Raw genomic sequence first — 25,833 nt, 5'->3', positions numbered from 1 at the left:
TAAATTACTAATATATATTTCTATATATTTCATCTATTTATAAAGTTTATCTCTATAAACATACATATGCAAATTTTCTCTATTCATTGGGGTTTCAAAATGATAGATGGATTCTTTCAGACCAAATAACTCTAATGATTCGTCCATCCATGATAACTGAAATAAAATATTTTTGTTACGAAGCAAATATGTGATAATATATAGGTTTGTTTGTCACTCTTGAATGTAGGTATTTGGGAAATCTTTGAGTGCCACAATTAATTGGTCAGCTACGAGTATGGCTTTAGACACATGCAAATCCTGTGCAACATCCAGGTAATGATAATATATCGATTGTAAAGCTAAGGAAACCCTAACTTGTATGATGCTCTACTCTACTCTAGGATTTGGTCAATAATTCAACAAATATTAACCTGTTCTGGTGGTACAGTAATCTGAATGCTCAAATTATCACATCCCGCGCACAGAGCTGGTACCAAATTTACAAACAAATTTCTAAAATAAATATTTCATTAACCCTTACAGATCGGGGAAGGGAGGGCTCCAAGAGCCCCCCCCCCCTCTAGTTTTTTCAATGTCATTTTTTTAGGTAAGATAGAGAGCTGTGACTTCATGACTTTTTTTAATTTGGTATTATATTATGACTTTTGTGTATAAGGTAGAGACCTAAATTTTTTTTGTGAATACTTAGATCTTAATGAACATCTGAGAAAAGTGCTGTTATGACCATTTGACCGCTCCCTGACCGATTTTATGACCGATTTTTTGTCCAGCTTATACTATAGACATTTAGTCTGGCCCAAAATCAAGCTACTTTTTTATTTATGAATAATTCAATGTGCGGGCGTCCGGACCTTGTAACCTATGCCAAAATAGACATTTTAAGCTAAAAAAAATGTTTCTGTGATAAAAAATGATTTTGTTACGCTTACTTATAGTATCCTTTATATAATAGGTATAAGGTTTCGTGATTATTCAAATTTTAAATAGAAAAAAAATCTTTTTTATAACTACTAATGCACCAAAAACCTGTATTTTATTTATATCAAGTGTATATTACGACTAGGACAAATACAAATACTTTTTTTAATGCATGAATTTAACTTTTTTTTATAGATTACTAGCAACTGTGTCCCTAGCATCTAGGTATTCTGTATTTAAATTTGTATGGAAAAAATTATTACAGCCTAATACCATCCCAAGATTCTAATATAAAAATAAAATAGCGTAAAACCATCCACGGAGCCATGTAAAGCTTCAATAAAATGGAGAATTCAGTCTTTGTCAAAATCTTAAGCTACAGACAAAAAAAGGTTTTAATCATTGGTATCTTTAATATATCATTAGATAGATTTTCAATGAATCAATTTTGATGTGTAAATTTGGACTAATGATAAAATTTCTATAGTGTTATGTTTTTCAAATAAAATGTCAATTAATGTCAGTAGTCTGTCATAATATTTAATTTTAGTGATATTGTTCTATACCTATCAATTAAAGTTCTTGGAAAACTTGCCCGCTCTTTTATATCGGTTGAACCAAAAATATCGTAAAAAATTCTTTCCTTATTAAATTCAACTAAACTTTTCTTTATTCTTTAGAAGATATCCCATTGCTACCAATTTCCTTCATTTTATGCACAAGCAATGAAATACAATAATAAGGAATAGAAGACATTTTCTGTAGCAAATATTTGTTTAAAGATTAATTGATTTAAGACATCTTTTGCAAATGTTAGTTTTATGTTTTAAATAGGTTTTAGTCAGAAGGACGAATGCCAACCCCTTTCTTTCGTGTCTCTGTTAGTTTATTAGATCAAAATCAAACACATAAATTATTGTACAACGATTTTTAAAATAATAAGCTCAAAAATTCCCTCATGTAACCCATGATTTAATACAAAACAAAGATGACAGCGTCCATAAAAGCAAAGATCTAAAACAGAAAATAGGACAAAACAACACTAACACTTGTAAAGTGTCTAAACTAAATAAGCAGAATATGAGTTTATGATTCTAAACAAAATTGTAGAAATTTTTTTAAAGGGCTAATTACATTTAGGACTGAATTAATGAGATGATTTCCTTATAGTATTGTACCGTTTTGTGCTCCCAGGAATCATCAATCAGATGAAAAGGATAATTAAATATCATATTAAAAAAAACTTGTCATAAGAGTTAAAATTAGCATGTTTAAAATGAAAGTAAGGACTTGAAGGTAACGATTACAGAGTTGCTACGCGGTATATAATCTTTATAGCAAAGTAACAGGATGTCTCTCTGTTTGTTCTGAAGGATCTCGCTAACCACTGAACCTATATGGTTCTCATTTACAGAAAAATCGCTCTAGAAAATAAAATCCCCCCCCTAAAAAAAAAAATTATTTTAAAACTGAAAATGGTGGGAGAGGGGGTATGTTCGAATTCTCCCGCCTTCCAAAAAACCCTGCCCCTAGAATTTTACTTTATCTTCTTAAATCTAAAATAAAAAATTGTGTTATCAAATTTAAATTCCCCCTCCTTAAGTGCTTCTAGAGGCCTCTAGGGGCTTAGGCAATAGTACATAAATATTACAGGAATCGTCATCTAAAGTTTTAAAAGACAATTTTTTAACGATAAGAGTAATCTATTATGTACATATTTACAGACTTACAGACCCTAATTATACAGAAACTTTGCTGTAAAAATAGTATACAATATACATATTTACTACATGCAGTTGCAATACTAACGCATGTTCTAAAATATACCTAACAAATCTAAAGTTTTAAAATAATTTAAATAAAAACAAAATATTATTGTTTTTGTTTACATTAATTTGGTCTGTTTGTTTACATTTGCATGACATACGCAGGCGTACTGCCATTAAACAGTAAAAAAGTCGTCTTTTTACTTGAAACTGAAAAAGATATTTTTACGATAATAAAATGCATTGATCGTGATAAATTCACATTTAAAAAAAAATTCTTTTTAATAAAACTTGTTTTTAAAATGATGCATCATGATTTACTGAGGCCCGCACATCGTAATATGATTTAGGCCTCTTTATGGGCCAATCTAATAGACATATATCATGAATATCGTGGCTTTTTACAGCTAGAGACCTATATTTTTTTTTTGTAAATTCTTGAGCAGTAATGAACTTCCATGAATAGTAAGATCATGACTGTTTGATGACTCCTTGACCGATTTTTGACAGATTTTCTATTTCCTACCTGTAGTTTTTTCCCGTTTTTAAGCTGCCAGTTGCCGAATTTTAAAACAGCTCTAGACCAGCCAATTTTTGTATTTAGTCTTTTATTGTGATCATAAACATATAAAAATATTAATTGGTGCCACCAACCGCCGTTTTACCGCTGTAACCGCCGAAAATGGCGGTTTTCGTTATTTGCTGTTTTTTGGCAATGGTCAGAAAAGTTCGTCCTAAAATTTTACGTCTCTATCTGTAACAGGAGCCGAGATAGTCCCCCTCCGATGTTATAAGGTGGGAATTGGGGCCCGATCTGTAAGGGTTAACAGATCTATAGTATAGATGTATGTATATGCAGATAACTACCTCCCTCCCTTTACCAATGAACTTTTTCTTCTGCTAGCAAATTGTTTACCGCTACTTGGCTGTGTTAATATTCTCGACACCATTGGTTGATTTTCAATGACCCAATTGAGAGTCGGCACAAGGTAAATGGGATGGAGAGATACAGCTATTTAACCACTCTTCTTCTAGTGTTTTACTCTAATGCCATAGCTGACCTCAATTGATTGTTGATATGATCGACAACATCTTGTTTTGCGGCTGCCCAGACGTCAATTCCACATCTCCTCTACAAATAATAAGTTGATAAGTATCTAATTACTTGCTCACGTATGATTTAAAAAGATATACGAAGGTAGATATTTACGACCACTAGAATTTTAACTTACACAACACCCATGTCTGTTGTAAGTTTTCCTAAAAATCTTGGAGTGTAGTCACAAGTAAGTAAAAAATATAGAAAAGCAATCCTATAATTGTACCAATTGGGACATAGAGTTAGAACACTTAAACCACATTATTGGTTAGAAGTGTATATTAAATTCTAGTATCTAATCATCTGCTAGAAATCTCTTTTTGACTGACTGTTTTTGATTGACCATTTAGAATAAATAATCTATTGCTAACAGAAAGTTTTACTCACCCCAAACGGAACAGGAATGGGATGAGAGAGAATGCTAAAGGAGCCAGGCTTCTCAAAATCATCAACAAACACCTGAAAAATTCAATAAAATAATAATAAGATAGACAGCTAGAATTTTTGGTTTCCTATATCAATGAGCATCCAGTATCTAAAATACGGCGTTGCTACAAAAGACCTACTCTACAAAAGACCTACCCCTACAAAAGACCTACTCGTCAGTTCTACAAAAGACCAACGCCTACAAAAGACCTACTCTACAAAAGACCAACGCCTACAAAAGACCTACTCTACAAAAAATCGTAATGCTAGAAGGTCATGGCCGCAGAGCTCGGCCCCCTGGCCTGCCTAGCCGCGGGCGCTCGGCCCCCTTGCCTATAACCTAACCTAACCTAACCTAACTTATATGTAATAATGTATGAATGTTTATCGTACATTAAAGGGCAAATATAGGTTTGATATGATATGAGCTTATTTCAAGCGTGCAATTATATAGATTATAATTAACGTAAAGACATTGACATATTTAACTGTATAAGTCTGTTTCTAGCCTAAAACCGAACTGATTCGTCGATATAATTACGCCATTTCGCGTAACTAGTGTGGTTCCCTAAGAAATCCAAACATCCCTGCATCACACAAGGCTGCATCGGAAGGTTGTATTATAAAGCTTTTGTTCAATCATAGTCATAATGAAGACGAAAGGAATGGGAAAAAAAAGGATGCTGCAACTTTTACTTTTGATCAAATAAATTTTTCATAACATAATTTTGTAAAAGTACATTGAAAAAGGGAGGGCTGAAAACTAATTTAAAAAAAATATTTCAAAATTAAAATATTATTTTTGTTTGCTAAAAATTGCATCATGTTTGTGGGCTCCATAGGGTAAATATACTTTACATATTATATATTTTTATATAAATATATTGTATTCATCATGAATCAATCTAAAATCTTAGTAGAGAAAATAAATTTAAAAACTTAATATTTATCTTTATGATGCACTATAAAGCAAAATTTTTGACGCTATTTAAAATTTGAATAAAATAATATATAATTAAAGAAAATAAACATTTAAATTATCATTTAAGATGCATGCCAATGAAATAATCAATTAAACTTAAGAAAACTAGTCAAAAAAAAAGTCTTGTAAAGGGCTAAAATAAATGATTTTGTAGGCCATCTGTTTTATTATATGTTCAATTGAAACAGAAAATTGCAAAATCTACTTAAGGATTTTTTTGAATTTTTAAATTTGGCATAGATATTCTAAAACTATGTAATGGCACCTTTGATATAAGCTCATATCATATCGAACCTATATTCACCCTTTAACTTAATTATATTTTAGAATTTCGTTGATTTACAAAAAGTGGTTGGTAGATTTTTTTCAAATTTTTACAATATTTAGGTAAGGTTAGGTTAGGTTATAGGCAAGGGGGCCGAGCGCCGGCGGCTAGGCAGGCCAGGGGGCCGAGCGCTGCGGCCATGTATTGATTATGTATTACTTTATTAATAAATTTGATGTTTATATAACAATATATATTCGTAGGTCTTTTGTAGAGTAGGTCTTATGTAGGGGTAGGTATTTTGTAGAGTAGGTCTTATGTAGGGGTAGATCTTTTGTAGAGTAGACCTTTTGTAGGGGTAGGTCTTTTGTAGAGTAGGTCTTTTGTAGCAACGCCTAAAATACATTGTCCGTCAGTCTGACATTTATGCATAAACACTTATTTTTATAAAGAATTTCTGATTTTATGCATATTCTCATTCAACTGAGCATCTTTTCTATGATTCAATATGCACGTTGGTCTAAGGGCGTCCAAGCTTTTTCATTTGTGTCTCAAAAAACAGCCATGTGATGTTATAAAAATGAGAAATCATCCATCTCTTTTTTAGGGTTTTTCTTTCTCCTCTCATTTCCCTCATTTTAGTGACATTCTATGGCTGATTTTTGAGCCACTTTGTAAAGTCACATGGATGTTGTCATACTTGTTAAGAAATAATTCTTTACCGTACACTGTTTTCTAACAATAAATTGAATGTCGTCATCCACATAGGGAACAGATGACACCCAGGTCTGGTGAAAACAGTTGTTTGGTGTCAGCTGTTGTAGGCGGCCATCTTGGATTATTGTAAAGAATTGCTCCTTGTTCAGCTGCGTTAATTGTTTCATTTCAAACTCAGGCATCTAATACAAAAATAAAATTTTTCAGACTAATAAGTAGGTAGCAAATTATTTTTGATCGCTGCTGAAGCTTTTGGAAATTTTCTCAATATTTTCTAATTTCTTGACAAAAAGCATCCACTCTATTAAACTCACATTATCTGTTCATCTGTTTTTATGTTTTTTTTTTATTTTCAAAATGCATATTTTTGTTTCTAATTATTGTATCACTTTGTCAAAAACTAGCAGAGCAAAAAAAACAATCTAGCAACTATAGAGTAAACTGGTCATGAAAAAAATGGATGCAGTGGCTCTTAAAATCACCTTATATGTTTTCAAGTCAAGTCTTATTAGTTTGACAACTCCTTTCACCAGTCTTTCTCCAAACTGATAATAAAAAAAATTTAATTTCTTGTATAGAAGGGAGTAATGTGAACATTACCGTGTAATGAAAGGGAGTAAAATCATTCTAATAGGCGTAAAAGATGATATTATACACTTTTGGGAAACTTTTTCTTAAATGACAACCTTCTTAAGACACAACCCAATCTGTCCCGATTTTGAATCACTTTGAAAAGTGCGATTCCAGTTACGTCATATACGTTTCGGGAAAGAAAAAGGGAAGGGGGGAAGAAAATCTCTTCAAAAGAGATGGGAGAAAAGGGAAGATATTTTCTTTCCCCCTTCCCTTTTTATATGACGTCACAGGAATCGCACTTTTCAAAAGTGATACAAAATCGGGACAGATTGGGTTGTGTCCCTTCTTAGTATTTTTCTTTTATGCTTTTTTCATAAAAAAAAATTACTGGGTACTTAATATTGAATAGGTTTGAGAACAAGGTCGCTATCAGGATAAATAATTAAAAACAAAATACATTTACAGTATTCAACTCCCAAATGGTTTTTTATTGACCAATGATAAAATGTTTCATTTAACCTATCATTGGACATTTTTTATTCTATGATGTCATTTTTTATAGGCATTATAATCTGCTTCATATTTTTTTGATTATATAAACTTTGGAAATATGGGTAAAATACCTTTTCAGGAGTAAAAGCAGAATCAGGCATTGCAATATCAGGAATACCTAAGTGTAGATTAGCTATTAACATACATCATGGAGCCCAGGGACAAGGGACCAGGATTCTCTCATAAAATCTAAGTGAAAATTTACCCACAACTAACGTCCTTTTCACCACTTCTTATCCAAATATTCAGCAATTTCAAATGAAATTAATTTGCTGATTCACGGCCCCTGATTGAGCAAATCCTATAAAGTCTTACCTATATTATCTATCTTATCTATTATCCTATATTACTTGTAAGGCCAAGAAAATTCATGAGCTTGCCTATGAAATGTTAAAGGATTTGGCCCGTTAATCCACTAATATTTCTAAATGCAAATGGTTTTGGATGGATGCCTTCCTTTACCCTGTCAACGAGGTGGTTTACCTGGGTTTTCAGTACTGGTGACACTGACACGTTATGGCTTATCTACGGGTCTCCCTACCTTCCTATCTCCCCTTACTATCACGCCTCGCTTCGCTCGGGTTTCAAGACACTAGGGAAGCCTCGCTTCGCTCGGCTTCCCCCTGGCACGGACACGTTATGGCTTATCTACGGGTCTCCCTACCTTCCTATCTCCCCTTACTATCACGCCTCGCTTCGCTCGGGTTTCAAGACACTAGGGAAGCCTCGCTTCGCTCGGCTTCCCCCTGGCACGGACACGTTATGGCTTATCTACGGGTCTCCCTACCTTCCTATCTCCCCTTACTATCACGCCTCGCTTCGCTCGGGTTTCACGACACTAGGGAAGCCTCGCTTCGCTCGGCTTCCCCCTGGCACGGACACGTTATGGCTTATCTACGGGTCTCCCTACCTTCCTATCTCCCCTTACTGTTACCCTCGCTTCGCTCGGGAGACTGTGGCACGTTATAGCCAGCCAGCAAATCCAGCAAGATCTCAAGGCACCGTTGGTTAGGCTGCCTTGGTGTCCTATGCCTGGGTGTCAACTTCGCCACGACTTGTATCGATGGCCCTTACAAGTCAAGGCTTTTTTGCACTTTTTGTCAACTTCGCCATGAGTTGTATCGATGGAATCTCATCGATACGAGTCAAGGCTTTTTTGGTTTCTCCCTTACAAGTCGAGGCTTTTTTGCATTTTTTGTCAACTTCGCCATGAGTTGTATCGATGGATTCTCATCGATACGAGTCGAGGCTTTTTTGGATTCTCCCTTACAAGTCAAGGCTTTTTTGCATTTTCCTAGGAAAAATGTTCAACTTCGCCTTCATTTGCATCGATACGAGTCAAGGCTTTTTTGAAAATGTTCAACTTCGCCATGAGTTGTATCGATGAACTCCATCGATACGAGTCAAGGCTTTTTTGGATTCTCCCTTACAAGTCGAGGCTTTTTTGCATTTTTTGTCAACTTCGCCATGAGTTGTATCGATGGAATCTCATCGATACGAGTCAAGGCTTTTTTGGTTTCTCCCTTACAAGTCGAGGCTTTTTTGCACTTTTTGTCAACTTCGCCATGAGTTGTATCGATGGACTTTCATCGATACGAGTCAAGGCTTTTTTGGTTTCTCCCTTACAAGTTGTGGCGAAGTTGAGTCTCCCTTACAAGTCATGGCGAAGTTGCACTTTGGATTGGTGTCCTAGGCGTCAGCCTGTAGCAGCGCAAAATCTACGTCTAACCCTAACATAAGCCCTTGGTATACCAAGGTTGGTATCCAGGCTTGGGTGCCCCAAGGCGTCAGCCTGTAGCAGCGCAAAATCTACGTCTAACCCTAACATATAGGCTTGGTATACGGGTGTCCAAGGCGCCAGCCTGTAGCAGCGCAAAATCTACGTCTAACCCTAAGAATATAGGCTTCCTATACGAGCGCTAGTGTCCAGGCTTGGGTGCCTTGCTTACGGTCTTAGTGTCCTTATAGGGTGCCCAAGGCGCCAGCCTGTAGCAGCGCGAACTTGACGTCTATATACAAGAGTCATCCTAAATTTTCGTTCAAATCCGTTTACCCGTTCCTTAGATACGGGGGTTCAAAGATTCTACCCAGGTACCCAAGGCGCCAGCCTGTAGCAGCACGAAATCTACGTCTAACCACAAGAATATAGGCTTCCTATACGAGCGCTAGTGTCCAGGCTTGGTGTCCTTATAGCAGGTATAAGGGAACCTTCATACCGTAAGCAGATTTGACCCGCTTTCCAATGTCCCGACTGCGTAGAATCGTAGCGGGACATAGGAATGAGGGTACCAATAGAGTGGATAATAGAGAATAAAAGAGTGAAATATCAAAAAAATGATAAAAAATTGCCTCTATCTTCGGTTTGGGTGGTGTCCAGGCTTGGTGTCCTCGCTTACGGTCTTAGTGTCCTTATAGGGTGCCCAAGGCGCCAGCCTGTAGCAGCGCAAAATCTACGTCTAACCCTAAGATAATCCGTCTAACCGTGTCTTAAATACAAGTGTCTGCGCCATATAATTCCTCTATTGATTGATTTTTAGGGGCACTATGATGTGTGTCTATCCTGAAAAGTCTACGTTGATTCCTACTTACTTTGGTGAAGGTTTTAAGAATCTAGAGTTAATTTGTAAAATTAAATATTTAACATAAATTTCTATTTTAACAATAAAATTCAAAATTATCTATATTTTTTACATTTATTTGTCAAAAAAGCCTTGACTCGTATCAATGAAATCTCTTTTACAAGTCAAGGCTTTTTTGCATTTTCCTAGGAAAATGTTCAACTTCGCCTTCATTTGCATCGATACGAGTCAAGGCTTTTTTGAAAATGTTCAAAAAAGCCTTGAGTTGTATCGATGGAGTTCATCGATACGAGTCAAGGCTTTTTTGGTTTCTCCCTTACAAGTCGAGGCTTTTTTGCACTTTTTGTCAACTTCGCCATGAGTTGTATCGATGGACTTTCATCGATAAGAGTCAAGGCTTTTTTGGTTTCTCCCTTACAAGTTGTGGCGAAGTTGAGTCTCCCTTACAAGTCATGGCGAAGTTGCACTTTGGATTGGTGTCCTAGGCGTCAGCCTGTAGCAGCGCAAAATCTACGTCTAACCCTAACATAAGCCCTTGGTATACCAAGGTTGGTATCCAGGCTTGGGTGCCCCAAGGCGTCAGCCTGTAGCAGCGCAAAATCTACGTCTAACCCTAACATATAGGCTTGGTATACGGGTGTCCAAGGCGCCAGCCTGTAGCAGCGCAAAATCTACGTCTAACCCTAAGAATATAGGCTTCCTATACGAGCGCTAGTGTCCAGGCTTGGGTGCCTTGCTTACGGTCTTAGTGTCCTTATAGGGTGCCCAAGGCGCCAGCCTGTAGCAGCGCGAACTTGACGTCTATATACAAGAGTCATCCTAAATTTTCGTTCAAATCCGTCTACCCGTTCCTTAGATACGGGGGTTCAAAGATTCTACCCAGGTACCCAAGGCGCCAGCCTGTAGCAGCGCGAAATCTACGTCTAACCACAAGAATATAGGCTTCCTATACGAGCGCTAGTGTCCAGGCTTGGTGTATTATAGCGGGTATAAGGGAACCTTCATACCGTAAGCAGATTTGACCCGCTTTCCAATGTCCCGACTGCGTAGAATCGTAGCGGGACATAGGAATGAGGGTACCAATAGAGTGGATAATAGAGAATAAAAGAGTGAAATATCAAAAAAATGATAAAAAATTGCCTCTATCTTCAGTTTGGGTGGTGTCCAGGCTTGGTGTCCTCGCTTACGGTCTTAGTGTCCTTATAGGGTGCCCAAGGCGCCAGCCTGTAGCAGCGCAAAATCTACGTCTAACCCTAAGATAATCCGTCTAACCGTGTCTTAAATACAAGTGTCTGCGCCATATAATTCCTCTATTGATTGATTTTTAGGGGCACTATGATGTGTGTCTATCCTGAAAAGTCTACGTTGATTCCTACTTACTTTGGTGAAGGTTTTAAGAATCTAGAGTTAATTTGTAAAATTAAATATTTAACATAAATTTCTATTTTAACAATAAAATTCAAAATTATCTATATTTTTTACATTTATTTGTCAAAAAAGCCTTGACTCGTATCGATGAAATCTCTTTTACAAGTCAAGGCTTTTTTGCATTTTCCTAGGAAAATGTTCAACTTCGCCTTCATTTGCATCGATACGAGTCAAGGCTTTTTTGAAAATGTTCAAAAAAGCCTTGAGTTGTATCGATGGAGTTCATCGATACGAGTCAAGGCTTTTTTGGATTCTCCCTTACAAGTCGAGGCTTTTTTGCATTTTCCTAGGAAAAATGTTCAACTTCGCCTTCATTTGCATCGATACGAGTCAAGGCTTTTTTGAAAATGTTCAAAAAAGCCTTGAGTTGTATCGATGGAGTTCATCGATACGAGTCAAGGCTTTTTTGGTTTCTCCCTTACAAGTCGAGGCTTTTTTGCATTTTCCTAGGAAAAATGTTCAACTTCGCCTTCATTTGCATCGATACGAGTCAAGGCTTTTTTGAAAATGTTCAAAAAAGCCTTGAGTTGTATCGATGGATTTCATCGATACGAGTCAAGGCTTTTTTGGTTTCTCCCTTACAAGTCGAGGCTTTTTTGCATTTTCCTAGGAAAAATGTTCAACTTCGCCTTCATTTGCAGCGATACGAGTCAAGGCTTTTTTGAAAATGTTCAAAAAAGCCTTGAGTTGTATCGATGGATTTCATCGATACGAGTCAAGGCTTTTTTGGTTTCTCCCTTACAAGTCGAGGCTTTTTTGCATTTTCCTAGGAAAAATGTTCAACTTCGCCTTCATTTGCATCGATACGAGTCAAGGCTTTTTTGAAAATGTTCAAAAAAGCCTTGAGTTGTATCGATGGATTTCATCGATACGAGTCAAGGCTTTTTTGCATTTCGGCCTCTCATTTTTTCAACTTCGCCACGATTTGTATCGATGGACTTTACAAGTCAAGGCTTTTTCGATTTTCTCCCTTACAAGTCGTGGCGAAGTTGGCTTGGGCCCAAGGCGCCAGCCTGTAGCAGCGCAAAATCTGCGTCTAACCATAAAAAAACCCTAGGAAAAATTCAAAAAAACCCGAGGGAGAAATCAAAATTTCAACTTTGCCACGACTTGTAAGGGGGGTTGGGTTACAATTTGCAAAATTCATTACAAGTCAAGGCTCTTTTTGATCGTGTTTTTCTGCAAGCCACGCAATTATTTCGGCCTCTCAAAAAACCAAAAAGTCCGGTGCCGCCGGCAGGGCTACAAAGCTTGTTTTGGCTCTCTGACTGTTGCCTATTCTTCGCGCCCGAAAGGGCGCGACTTTAAGCGCAAGTTTTAAGCGCAAAAACGCCAAATAATTTCTCAATATGACCAGGATCCCTCATCCCCCACCACCAGCTCAAAAAACACGAATTTTAGCGCAGAGAGGGCACCTTTCTCAGGGTTCACCCTACACAGCGGTAGGGGTCTCCCTCCAGGTGCGCTCTCTCTAGCGCTAAAATCCAGTCTCCCAAGCTGGTGACAACGGCTTCATCTGCCGAGTGTCAAAGGTTGGTGGGCACCTGTTAAGTCGTCAGGTGGGTGTCAGGAACAGCTCACCGTCTCAGTCACTCGACTCTGTATGAGTCTAATGAATTACAACGGGGCCTTCCTCCTAAGTCGTGTCCTTGGGACACAGTGATTGGGAGCGTTAGATAGATATAGCTTTCGTTCTACCAGGCTTGCGCCTAGCTGCTCCTTTCCCGACATTCACACTAATATAGATAGCTCTCAAGACTGGTCTCTAGCTTAAAGGCGTTCAGCTATTAACCAAAGTACTTAGCGCATCTGCTCTGACAAGTCAAACAACAGAAACACCAGCGGTACCAGGCTCTGGTTCCTCTCGTACTAAAGAGCCTTACTCAAGACTAGTCCTCCCTATTAGTAGGGTAAAACTAACCTGTCTCACGACGGTCTAAACCCAGCTCACGTTCCCTTTTGATGGGTGAACAATCCGACACTTTCTGAATTCTGCTTCAAAATGATAGGAAGAGCCGACATCGAAGGATCAAAAAGCTACGTCGCTATGAACGCTTGGCAGCCACAAGCCAGTTATCCCTGTGGTAACTTTTCTGTCACCTCTTCCTTCAAACCACGAATTAAAGAGGATCGATAGGCCGTTGTTTCCAAGGTTCTCCTTGTACTGAAAGGAGAACTCAAGCTGGCTTGTGCCCTTCTACTCTATTCAAGGTTTCTTTCCTTGAGGAGCCAACCTTAGGACACCTGCGTTATCGTTTGACAGATGTACCGCCCCAGTCAAACTCCCTGCCTCACTCTCTCTGAGGTTAGGGTTGCCCTTTCAACTTCCTTCTACAACTGAAGCAAGGCATTAAGCCAAGCTGTCTTTCCCTTCCGACTTCTTAAGCAGAGAAGACATACGTGTGAGAGTATTTCAAGACTGGCTTTTACACCTCCTCTCTATCCTACTTCAAGTATTCCTCTCAACCAAGCGAAACTAGAGTCAAGCTCAACAGGGTCTTCTTTCCCCGCTAATATCCACAAGTCCGTTCCCTTGACTGCGGGTTCGCTAGATGGTAGATAGGGACAGTGGGAATCTCGTTAATCCGTTCATGCGCGTCAGTAGTTATCTGACGAGGCATTTGGCTACCTTAAGAGAGTCATAGTTACTCCCGCCGTTTACCCGCGCTTAATGGGACCTCTTCCATTTGACATTCAGAGCACTGGGCAGAAATCACATCGAGTCAATGTCACCCTTTGACTATCTCGATGCTTTGTTTTAATTAAACAGTCGGATTCCCCCTGCTCGTGTCAGTTCTGATCAAGCTATTGATAGCTAGACGTATATACGTAAGTATATGAAGCCTAGCGCTTCCATGCCTTCAAGATTAAAGGTCCGAACCACATCCAGTCCTTCCAATCCAAGGGCACTTCCACGCTAAACCCGACTAGCTTAGCCTTCAGAGCCATTCTTTCTCCCAAAGTTACAGAACCATTTTGCCGACTTCCCTTACCTACATTATTCTATTGGTCAGAGGTTCTTAACCTTGGAGACCTGCTGCGGATATGAGTACGGCCTACACCAGTTCAACCATAGCCTTAAGATTGGTTTTCAAGGTCCAGCTTCCACCAGAGACACGTCTTGAACGGACGTGTTCTTAGCTAGGGTTACCTTTACTCACTCTGACAGTGTTTCAAGGTGACCTTTCGCTTATATAGAAAAGACAACTCTCTCTCTGGGGTTAGAAGGAATCCCAATCCACTTTCCTGGTTACCCAGGCCTATATGCTAGGATGAGACTGGTATAGGAACTTGAACTCTAACAAGTTTCCCTTTCTCCGCTTGCACTTGCCTGTGCCTTGTACATACTTCAACTTTAGATTAGAACCGCCTGACTCGCGTTCAACTACTGTTCACACGAAACCTTTCTCCACTTCGACTATCCAATCCCTCCTTGGATTATTCGCTACTTCCACCAAGATCTGCACACAACGTTGCTCCCGACTTTACTTTAACTGGCCCTTTCTTGCCACGTTATTACCAGCCTACTTGTGCCTAGCCAACCTCTAGGCACAGCTGGAGTATAAGTCCTTCTATAGTTTTAGCAACATCCATTTTCAGGACTGCTTTCTTCGACAGGTGAGTTGTTACACACTCCTTAGCGGGTCCCAACTTCCATGGTCACCGTCCTGCTGTCTTAAGAAACCAACACCTTTTGTGGTATCTTATGAACTATGACTTTGTTACTTTAACTCTGCGTTTGGATCATCCCACAGCGCCAGTCCTGCTTACCAAGAATGGCCCACACGTCCTTTCATATTCCTTCCGACTTTAGCAAGGCCTTCTACTTAAGCGCCAAGCTATTCTCATCCATTTATAGTTTGAGAATGAGTTGAGATCGTTCCAATCCCATTCCTCCTAGTCATTTGCTTTACCAGATGAAACTATCCTTGTGAATTACAGCTATCCTTAGGGAAACTTCGACTGGAACCAGCTACTAGATAGTTCGATTAGTCTTTCGCCCCTATACTCGACTCTGACAATCGATTTGCACGTCAGAATTGCTACGGGCCTCCACCAGGCTTTCACCTGGCTTCACCCTGATCAAGCATAGTTCACCATCTTTCGGGTCTTAACAGATTCACTCAATCTGACTTTGCCGCTACTACTATAGCAAGCCTTCAACGAAACCACATGCCTTGGTTTCCCACTTGACTTCCCTTCACACCAACCCTCTACTTGGGTTCTATTTGTCCGCCTGTTAAACTCCTTGATCCGTGTTTCAAGATGGGTCGATGTCACCGTCTTTACTTTTCAACAACGAGTGCTTTAGCGCTCGCTATGCCGCCCTCTACACACAACTGAAGTGCTAGCTCTCCCGTCTAATGCACCGTTTTCCTTCTCCTTCAAGGTTGACTCTAACTGGTACCCAGGTTCACCTTCCTATGAACACAAGGAATACCAGCTTGAGACCCTTACACCGTTTGTCAAAGGACAATTTCACATACTTTTGACTCTCTCTTCAAAGTTCTTTTCAACTTTCCCTCACGGTACTTGTTTGCTATTGGCCTTGCCGCCAGTCTTTAGCTTAATGAATGGTTTACCTCAACCTTCAGAATACAATTCCAAATATTCCTACTCCACTCTCAAGCGGGCGTGCCTAGACCTTCCCAGCTCTCTTGGTCCTTCACCTTTCCTATGAACGAACCACATTCACGAGAGACCTTGCCATGGGAAGCCTAGACTACCCGCTTGCTTGCGCCTCACAGTCCCTCTTACAGAGAGACTCAGCCTAGAGCTACCGTCTTGTCATTCGCTATTACTAAGACGGTCTCCTTGGATTCCTTTTCCTCCGCTTATTGATATGCTTAAGTCAAGCGGGTCTTTCATTCCCTATCAAACACTCTTCTTGAGTCAAACTGCCGCTAATTCTCAAATTAGACCTTTACGTAGCTCTTTGGATCCGTCGCATATATTACTGTCCTCTCTCCTACCTTCTAAACGAAGGGTAGGAAGAACCGCCCTATGGACGGGTGCCTTGCCTCCTTATGCCCACATTCTGACAAGGAATACGAAACCAAAGCCTTGCTTTGTTTCCTGCGCTTGCGTTCAACCAAGCTATGTTCATGTGACCAGCGATTCACATTCACTCTAGTGTTTAGCTACTATCTTCTTCAAGCTACAAGCCTAGTGTTCCCTTGTCCACTAGCTTTGCTTTAGCGCCTTCACCTTGCGCTTTCTCTTTGGCAGGCGCCTTGGGCCTGGTATGGATTCGTTAAGACTAGCTCTACGATTCCTTGTTCCCGACAATACAACTCCACTATGATCCTTCCGAAGGTTCACCTACGGAAACCTTGTTACGACTTTTACTTCCTCTAAATGACACAGCTTGAACTACTTCAGGTACCCAGGTCAACTGTTAGGGCTCCTTCCATGGTTCTCACTAAGACATTCAATCGGTAGTAGCGACGGGCGGTGTGTACAAAGGGCAGGGACTCAATCAAGGCAAGCTATTGACTTGCCTTTACTAGGAATTCCAGGTTAATGTCGAACACTTTCAAGCGACAATCCCGACTGTTAAATATATTAACCGCTTGCCTAGTTCTTTCGAACCAGGGACGGGTTATATATTCAATTGTAGCACGTGTGCGGCCCAGAACATCTAAGGGCATCACAGACCTGTTATTGCTCTTTCTTTAGCTACTTCGTTCAACTAACCCTTCCAAGAAGACACACATCTTCAAGTTAGTTAATGTTTCCACCCGACTTCAATTTGGAAACAGTGTCCTTATTGGTAAGTGAGAGTCTCGTTCGTTATCGGAATTAACCAGACAGATCACTCCACCAACTAAGAACGGCCATGCACCACCAACCACCAAATCAAGAAAGAGCACTTAGTCTGTCAATCCTTCTAGTGTTCTGGCCTGGTAAGTTTTCCCGTGTTGAGTCAAATTAAGCCACAAGCTCCACTCCTGGTGGTGCCCTTCCGTCAATTACTTTAAGTTTCAGCTTTGCAACCATACTTCCCCTGGAACCAAATAACTTTAGTTTCCAAAAGTCGCCTATCACCACGTCAATAGACATGCGATAGATTACTGGTTGGCATCGTTTATGGTTAGAACTAGGGCGGTATCTAATCGCCTTCGATCCTCTAACTTTCGTTCTTGATCAATGAAAACATACTTGGCATATGCTTTCGCTTTTCGTCTTCAAACGGTCCAAGAATTTCACCTCTAGCGCTTGAATACATATGCCCCCGTCAGTCTCTATTTATCATCAAGTTATGGTTGAGACCAACATAACATACACAACTCCTTGTTATATTATTCCATGCACAACTATTCCGACTACTGGTCTGCTTTTAGCACTCTTGTTTTTTCAAAGTAAACACAGACCCAGCTCAATCAACCTTTGAAAGTCAATTGACTTGTCCTTTCCAACCAATCAATAAGAACCGCTAGCGCTTGCGCCAGGGCTCCCACTTGACAATCTTCCGACTACGAGCTTTTTAACCACAGCAACATTAGTATACGCTATTGGAGCTGGAATTACCGCGGCTGCTGGCACCAGACTTGCCCTCCAATTGATCCTTTGACATTAATTTAGATTAACATCATTCCAATTACAAGGCCTCGAAAGAGTCTTGTATTGTTATATTCCGTCACTACCTCTGTCTTTAACAAATGGGTAATTTGCGCGCCTGCTGCCTTCCTTAGATGTGGTAGCCATTTCTAAGGCGCCCTCTCCAGAATCGAACCCTGATTCTCTGTTACCCGTCATAACAACTGTGCGCCTAAGGCACCCAGTCTACAGTTGATAGGTCATACCATGAATGAACTGATAGTCAGGTTAACTGAACTATCAAGAACGGCTTCAGGTCAACTTTAGTACACTTCCGTGTTTAGTTTCTCAAGCGCTTACCTTCCACAACTCCTATTGCCTTGTCTTATGTATTAGCTTGAGAATTACCAAAGTTATCCTTCCGCTGCTCCTTCTGTTCAATCAAGTTGATATGTTTTAATGAGCCTTTCGTAGTCTCTCTCACTTTGGCACATGCATGGCTTAGGCTTTGACGTTAGCATATATTACTGGCAGAATCAACCAGATTAGGTGTCTACCTTCCTATAGACCCCTTGGTTAAGACTCTGACTGGAACCTCTCACCCACAAGCAAGCCAGCAACACCCTTAACCTAGCTTGCCCTTTAGCTTAAACTTGGGTCTCTTGAAGCCAGTCTTAAGTCTTAGGTGTCTACCTTCCTATAGACCCCTTGGTTAAGACTCTGACTGGAACCTCTCACCCACAGTTAGACTACAGTCGACTCGACCTTCAGCCCACACGGTAACTTCGGCAGGCTGATGTCTGGTTGCCTACTGTAGCCTTCAAACTTGGTCTCTTGAAGTCAGTCTTAAGTCTTAAACTTCCTTTCCTTCGTTTCCTTTACCACAGCGCTTGCTTTGCCTTGCTTTGCGCTTTGCTTTGCTTTGAGGTGCCCTAGCTTGGGTTAACAATAGCTGGCACCTCTCTATCCTCCTTCAAAGGATACCTTGGACGTAGTCAAGGTTACCCTCCTAAGACACTCTTTGACTGTCCACTCTCACCCGCAAGCCAGCCCGCTCTTAACCTAGCGCTGCCCTTAAGCTCTAAACGGGAACCTCTTGAGTGGGACAGTCTAAAGTCTCCTTGGTTATGGTTCTCCCGCCCTTCTAACCTTAGGCTTGGTGTCTACTTCACCACGGTTGAAGGTGCCCTTCCTTCTACCCAGGTCTATAACACACTTCCTTTGACTTGGTGTCTACCTCACCACAGTCTCCTTCCTTTGACTGGTGTCACCTTCACCAGCTTGACTTAAGATAGCGGGCGCTCTATCTTAGTCTACCTTCTCACTCAACCAGGCTTCCCTTACTAAAGGTGCCTTCCTTTGACTGTGGTGTCCACTTCACCACAGTCTCCTTCCTTTGACTGGTGTCACCTTCACCAGCTTGACTTAAGATAGCGGGCGCTCTATCTTAGTCTACCTTCTCACTCAACCAGGCTTCCCTTACTAAAGGTGCCTTCCTTTGACTGTGGTGTCCACTTCACCACAGTCTCCTTCCTTTGACTGGTGTCACCTTCACCAGCTTGACTTAAGATAGCGGGCGCTCTATCTTAGTCTACCTTCTCACTCAACCAGGCTTCCCTTACTAAAGGTGCCTTCCTTTGACTGTGGTGTCCACTTCACCACAGTCTCCTTCCTTTGACTGGTGTCACCTTCACCAGCTTGACTTAAGATAGCGGGCGCTCTATCTTAGTCTACCTTCTCACTCAACCAGGCTTCCCTTACTAAAGGTGCCTTCCTTTGACTGTGGTGTCCACCTCACCACAGTCTCCTTCCTTTGACTGGTGTCACCTTCACCAGCTTGACTTAAGATAGCGGGCGCTCTATCTTAGTCTACCTTCTCACTCAACCAGGCTTCCCTTACTAAAGGTGCCTTCCTTTGACTGTGGTGTCCACCTCACCACAGTCTCCTTCCTTTGACTGGTGTCACCTTCACCGTCTTACTTAACCAGGCTTCTCCCTTAACAAGGGTGCCTATCTCTCCCGACTTTCTTTGACTTGGTGTTCGCCTCACCACAGTCTCCTTCCTTTGACTGGTGTCACCTTCACCGTCTTACTTAACCAGGCTTCTCCCTTAACAAGGGTGCCTAGAGATAGCGGGCGTCTATCTCTTCTCTTCCCCTACCTTTACCTCATAAGGTAGGGTGCCGGTTCATCTAACATCAAGCTCCCGTAAGCCGCTAGCGCTTGACAAGGGCATGGATGGTGTCCATGGTGTCCTTTGCCTCGCGCGCGCGGGTCCCTCTTACGAAAAAATATGTTATCCCCTATATACTTTTGAAAATCCGCTTATGGGAGCACTAGTTGAAAATTTCTGAAAATTTTTACCTTATTAAAAAATAAAATTTTTGAAAAAAAATACCCTATATTATTATAGTATAAAACGCCTAATAATTTTTTTTGAAAACGTCTCCCCCCCCGTTCACCGGTATCTGCAGAGTTTTTGGGCGCCCAGCGGCGCCCATTGGGCCCCATCCAGTAGTAGTAATCCTTAAGCCTACCCTGGAGTGAATCTTGAATTCGCATAATGACTGACTCTACGCGGATAGCTTAGTAGTACTCTACTCTAGAACATCTATACTACTGTATCGATGATCCTTGTAGTCACTAAGCGTCCTCTCGAGGCATAGTCAAGAGTTTTCAATCGATGTCACACCATGTCGGTTACCAAACAGGCAAAGTCCTATCCAGGGGAGTCGGAGCAATCTATCTTGGTTCTTTACCAGGGCACCCACAGCGCCCGCCCGCTTCCCTTATGGTTGCTACCCTAGTCGACGGAGGGCGCGTCACCAGTCCAGTAGGCGACCTTTCCCAAGAATAGCATTCTACCGAGTCCATGTTCCCAGTTCGATGTCCCTTTATCCAACAAGTAATATGAAGGAGGAACCAAGTTAAGGACCAAGATCACTTACACTACTGATAGACTCTTACTCCGAGTTTAAAGACTGGACTAAGGGGGCAGCCTTGGGGATATTTCGCCCCGTTAACTACCGCCCCCAACCAGTACTGTTGAGGTGGAGATGAAGAGATCTAATACGACCCGCACTCCTACTCAGGGTAGCTTAAGTGCACGACGTAGATGAGGCAACTCATGTCACCCGTACGCTCCTTAAGGAAGGTTAATGTCTCGGGAAGCTTGACCCTGAAACTTGAAGATGTTTAAAGTCAGTAGACTAAGAAGCCTAAAGTCAAAGCAAGGTCATAGTCTTCCAGTCAGGCAGAACACCTGACCTTAGTACTATAACCGACCGCACTAGTATACCAAAGAAGGCGCCTACCCAGGTTAACTTGACACTTAGTATGGTACGTATGTCGAACCCCGGTTTAAGTAAAGGTTAAGAGGAAACAGGAATGCCCCCCACCACCACGTCTTAATCTCCACAGGGAGGCGACGTGTCTTGTGTTACCTTGCTTGGTGCGGTTCTGCTCGTATAGAACTCCCCCTCTGGTTCCTTGCTCTAAGGGCAGCTAAACCGTCCAATCTAGATTCTCCCAATCATTTCTATATAAGACCAATGAAAGCAAATACTAGCCTAGAAATTTCAGACTTATATCTTTAACGTCTTTGTATAATAAGTGTAATATAGAGAAATACTTGTTTTAGATTAACTGCAATAGTAAAAATCTTACTTGAAATAGTATGCATAGTTTTGGGGAAATGTTCACGTAGATAGTCCAACTGTAATTTTATCATCGTCCTGATAATAAAATATCAAATATTACAATGCAGATTAAAGTTGTTTCATCCAAATTTTACCTTATGAATTCTAGTTTAATGTGCTGCATAAATTTAATTTTCAGTATGATATAATTGATAAAGATAGAAAAAATAAGACATTTTCTAAAAGGCTCTACGTATTTCCAAAAATTTTAAGTTTTTAAAAAATTAACTCTCCTTTAAATATTAGGTATTTTATGAGGAAAAAATCAAGAATGGCTATAGCTATGAAGATCATATAGCTGGACATATGAACATTTACAATTATATAGTAAAATCAAGAAAGAGAATTTTACCTACATTAAAATAGCATGAAAATATTTTACATGATAAGACTTCAAGCTAAGCTAAAAAACGGTAGTACGATTCTACAGAAGCTAAATAACGAATATAACTCTCCAATATGGGTCGAGCCTAAATTTAGAAAAGATTCACTTTTAAAAGATGTAAGTCATAACCCACCTTCCATAGCCCTTTCCTCTCAAATCTGTTTTAACTCTAAAAAATATGATATGTAATTGTACAAGAAGAAGACAATTAAAGATTAATTAGTTTTCCATCAAATAATAACTAGAAAATTAGAAGTAAAAAGAAAGAAAGAGCTTAAATAGAAAAGTGAAAACTATCTGATATTGGACTGTACAAAGTTTTATAAACATATTCTTTAAATCGTTGGCTTTAAAACTTTGAATACTTTTGTTAGATCTTGATTGGTTGGTTCAAACTAGCATTTTCCAAACTTTTCAACAAATAACTTTACTCTATAGAGGGGTAATTTTGCATATCATATTTAGGGATGTACTTCAATTTATCTGATCATCATTCAATGTCTTAAGATAAAATTCCTGACTTGCCTCAAGAGGTAAGGTGGGGGAGGATGGTAGGGGTTGCAAATTTATTTAATTTACCTGAAGCCAAACCTAATAGCAGTTTCACCATTGTTAAGAAAGTAGAAAGATTCAAATCCAACTATTTCTTCATTCAAAATGAACACAATATTGTGCCTTTTCCCATCCTCTGCAGATTTACAATTTTTGTTTAAGCACAATAATTTTTCTTGCGAATTTTTTCATTTCAATTTCCTTCAAATTCCTTTCACTTCCAACCCTCTTTACTCTTATTTCTGAGCAACTTAAGAAATCACAGCTCAAAATGTGACTGGGACCAATGTAATAATTTTCTATCAAATAGTATTAATTGTACTAAAGAACAAATAGACTATGAACTACTTTTAACAACATAAATTGGGATTAAATACATTCAAAATAATGTTTAATTTCGTTTAAGCATTTTCATATTTAATGCATATTGCTTCTGGCCTTTAAATTATATTTTAAAGCTTAAACTTTCCTGATTCTCCTTCCTAAAATTATGAAAAAGTTATGTAAGAGGATTATAAATAGAAAATATAAATTTAGAAAGACCTTGAAAAGGACTGTCCCCAACATATTTTGTTTCTAAACATAACCTAAAACTATTGTTCTCTCTTCAAATTTAGGCATATTTTTAATATTGGCATCGCGATCGAAGCACTTTGAAAATTTTGTCCTTCTCCGATTTCTACTCCCACTATAACTAAACATACTTTTTAGAAATTTTCTTTTGACGCGCCCAATTCATGCTCCTTTTGAAGTGCAAATTAATGTTTTAAGATTCGTAGCATCTCTAAAAGTGTACTGGTTGCTTCTTTACTGACTAACTGAAAACTCATTCTTTTCTTTTTCTCCCTCAGAAATAGTGTATATGATTTTGATCATAGTTGATGTTTTTTTCAAGATATTCTTTAACCCTTATGAAAACTACAGTATTCTTATTTTTCTTGTTTTGCTTTATTATTTATTTTTAAATTATGTACTCTATCAAATGCTTTGTTGATATCAAATAATCTTACCTCAAGCCAATTTTTGAGAGCAAAGGGAATGTAATCCAGTCCCATCCATAAATACTCTCCTCTGTAATAAAATAACAATAAACGTCAGACAGAAAGAGTGAGTTATAGAGTAATCTCGCTAACGTAGATCAAATTTAGTATTTAGCAATTTCAATAAGAATATATTATATATTTCTTGCTCGTTTCTATATTTTATTAAACGTAAATTTAAATATGCAATGTATATTTGGTCAAAAGGCTTTATAAAGGTGCCAGAGAAATAGTTCATTAGACAGTATACGTTACGAAAAATGACCGGTATATTGGTGTTTGTATCAGTAAATTAGATCAAAGAACATTTTCCGACATTAAGCAGGCCACGAAAGAAAATATTCAAAATAAAAATTCAGACCCTTATGTATTTTAAGTGAATTTTGGTTAAGCCAAAAAATCATAGATTTTGAGGTCTTGATACTTACTGGGATCAAATGACTTGTATGAGAGCTAGGAATTCGGGTAAGGTGTCTATGGAAGCAGAATTTTATGCTTAAGATAAAACTTGACACAAACCCTATGCTTAATTCAATTTTACTATGTGATTTTTCGGCTTAAGTAAAATTTACTTTAAAAAAGTAGGGTCTGATTTTTTTCATTTTTAATTTCTTCTTTAACCCTTAACGGTCGGGAGGGGGGGGGGGCGTTGAACGCCCCCCCATCCGGTTTTTTCTATCTCATTTTCTGTGTGTGAAAGATAAAGAGCCCAAACTGCGTGACTTTTTAAGTTTGGGTATGACACATAACTGAGAGTTGGAATTTTTTGAATATCTCTATCCTGGCGGGCACAGGATGCCAGCAAACCTGGCAGGGTCATCCAGGTAAAGAGCAAAAAATATTTTTTTGACTTAAACAAAGTATTTTATCTTGCCAAAATACTAAAATATCCTCTAGTAGTACATCCTTATATAAAATACAGGTGTTCAAGTCAATTTCAGGTTCCAGGTAAGATCCTGCAGGTCCTGATCCTCCAGGTCTCCAGAAATCTTTAAAAGGCTCCTGTGGCCTCAATTTTTGACTTAGAGACTTCAAATTTTAAACTTAAGCTTTTCTTACATGTCTACATAACGTATTAAAATTTCATAAAGATCCACCGCCGTTTTCCCGCCGACCGCCGACTGCGGCGGCTGGCAGCTGCTAAGTAAAGCTGCGGCCGCTGAAATTTATATTTGACATTTCAAATATAAAATTTACATAAAGATAAACATTTTCTGCAAAAAAATTGTTCTTCTAGCTTCAAAAATAAGAAAATTACAGCCGTTTGAAATTTTTAAGTAAAAAAGGACCTAAAAACAAAGGTTGTTAAATAAAAGGGTGAAGGAAGCGAAAATTGACTTTGACTTACTTAAGGTCGGAAATTCATCATAACACAGGGGACTTGTACAAAAAAATTTAGCCCTCTAGCTCTAATAGGAACTGAGATAATTTGGGGGGGCGTTGAACGCCCCCCCCCCCGACTGATTAAGGTGCGGCAAGGGGCCCGACTGTTAAGGGTTAATAGCCTGCTGAATGTAGGAATAGTTATTTCTCGCATCGTATTATAAACGGCTTTCCGCGGATATTGAATGTACAATTAAAAGATTAAAACTATTTTTTTAGCCCTGAGGTACCGGCTAAAAAAACTGGTTTTAATCTTTTGATTGTACATTTTTATATTCGTAGAAAGCTGGATATAATATGATGCTAGACATAGTTTTTTCGTATGGATGAGAACCGGTTCCTATCCACCGGATTCGAATGAATACGAGAAAATATTTTTTGATCTACCTGGCCGCAATAAACACCATTATACATGTATCACACATACAAAAAATAGGGTTGCAACTTCATAACAGGGGGGCATAGACCATTTTAAAGACCGGTCATTTTTCGTAACGTATACTGTACTAGTCCTCAAAGTTTTATCATAACATTTTCTTATTGTTTTGCTTAACAACTTTAGGAACTTTAGTGAATTTTTATTGGTAGGTTTATTATAATAAGTGATCAAACGTTTCAACCAGTAATTCTTATCTACAGAAGAAGTAATTTTGTGTATCATGTATTGTATATATACATCAATTTTTCAGCCATTGTCTTATCACTTAGATCCCTGTAAAGGTGCACTGATGCCGTGTTTAGTAAAGAGATCATCCATTATACAATTTACTTTTTCTGGTGGTCCTTCAGACCCAGCCCTGGAATAGATTATCAATCAAAAATGGATTATTTAAAAAAATTTACTTAGTAATATCTATAATTCCTTGAAAGTCCTCTTTTGTAGCTTGTCTAATACTTATTTCAGAGTCAGTCATTTTTGTAAAG

At 39.1% G+C, this 25,833-nt stretch overlaps 1 protein-coding gene, 1 non-coding gene and 1 pseudogene across 2 annotated transcripts; all 3 read right to left on the bottom strand.

Annotated features, from left to right (window-relative positions):
- On the bottom strand, positions 1-25,830 carry LOC145333976 (histidine N-acetyltransferase-like). The gene is made up of 13 exons (XM_080179241.1): positions 25,753-25,830; positions 23,497-23,557; positions 22,959-22,968; positions 22,514-22,625; positions 22,068-22,103; positions 21,518-21,585; positions 7,376-7,422; positions 6,659-6,721; positions 6,182-6,358; positions 4,174-4,245; positions 3,749-3,819; positions 414-495; positions 1-156 (listed from the first exon to the last, which is right to left on the bottom strand). Exons 1-13 carry the CDS (start codon positions 25,821-25,823, stop codon positions 34-36), a joined length of 993 nt encoding a protein of 330 aa, XP_080035367.1. The 5' UTR covers positions 25,824-25,830; the 3' UTR covers positions 1-33.
- Positions 12,873-16,195, bottom strand: LOC145334831 (large subunit ribosomal RNA). Its single transcript, XR_013885029.1, has one exon. It is a non-coding gene; the product is annotated as a large subunit ribosomal RNA (ribosomal RNA).
- Positions 16,611-18,398, bottom strand: LOC145334830 (small subunit ribosomal RNA; annotated as a pseudogene).
- Positions 25,831-25,833: the final 3 nt, after the last annotated feature.

The sequence above is a fragment of the Acartia tonsa genome, chromosome 12 (genome assembly GCF_053477335.1).
Source record: "Acartia tonsa isolate MP-2025a chromosome 12, ASM5347733v1, whole genome shotgun sequence".
Taxonomy (NCBI): domain Eukaryota; kingdom Metazoa; phylum Arthropoda; class Copepoda; order Calanoida; family Acartiidae; genus Acartia; species Acartia tonsa.
The sequence above is the reverse complement of the archived record's forward strand: the minus strand, read 5'-3'. Positions and strand labels throughout refer to the sequence as shown.

What these genes read in the sequence shown, in the direction of transcription:
- LOC145333976 (XM_080179241.1), bottom strand. Translation starts at nt 25,823, where the DNA reads ATGACTGACTCTGAAATAAGTATTAGACAAGCTACAAAAGAGGACTTT. An exon ending in GCTATTAGGTTTGGCTTCAG is followed by an intron (nt 22,104 to 22,513) that starts GTAAATTAAATA and finishes CATATTTTTTAG; the next exon opens with AGTTAAAACAGATTTGAGAG. An exon ending in CCATTCCTGTTCCGTTTGGG is followed by an intron (nt 3,820 to 4,173) that starts GTGAGTAAAACT and finishes TATTATTTGTAG; the next exon opens with AGGAGATGTGGAATTGACGT.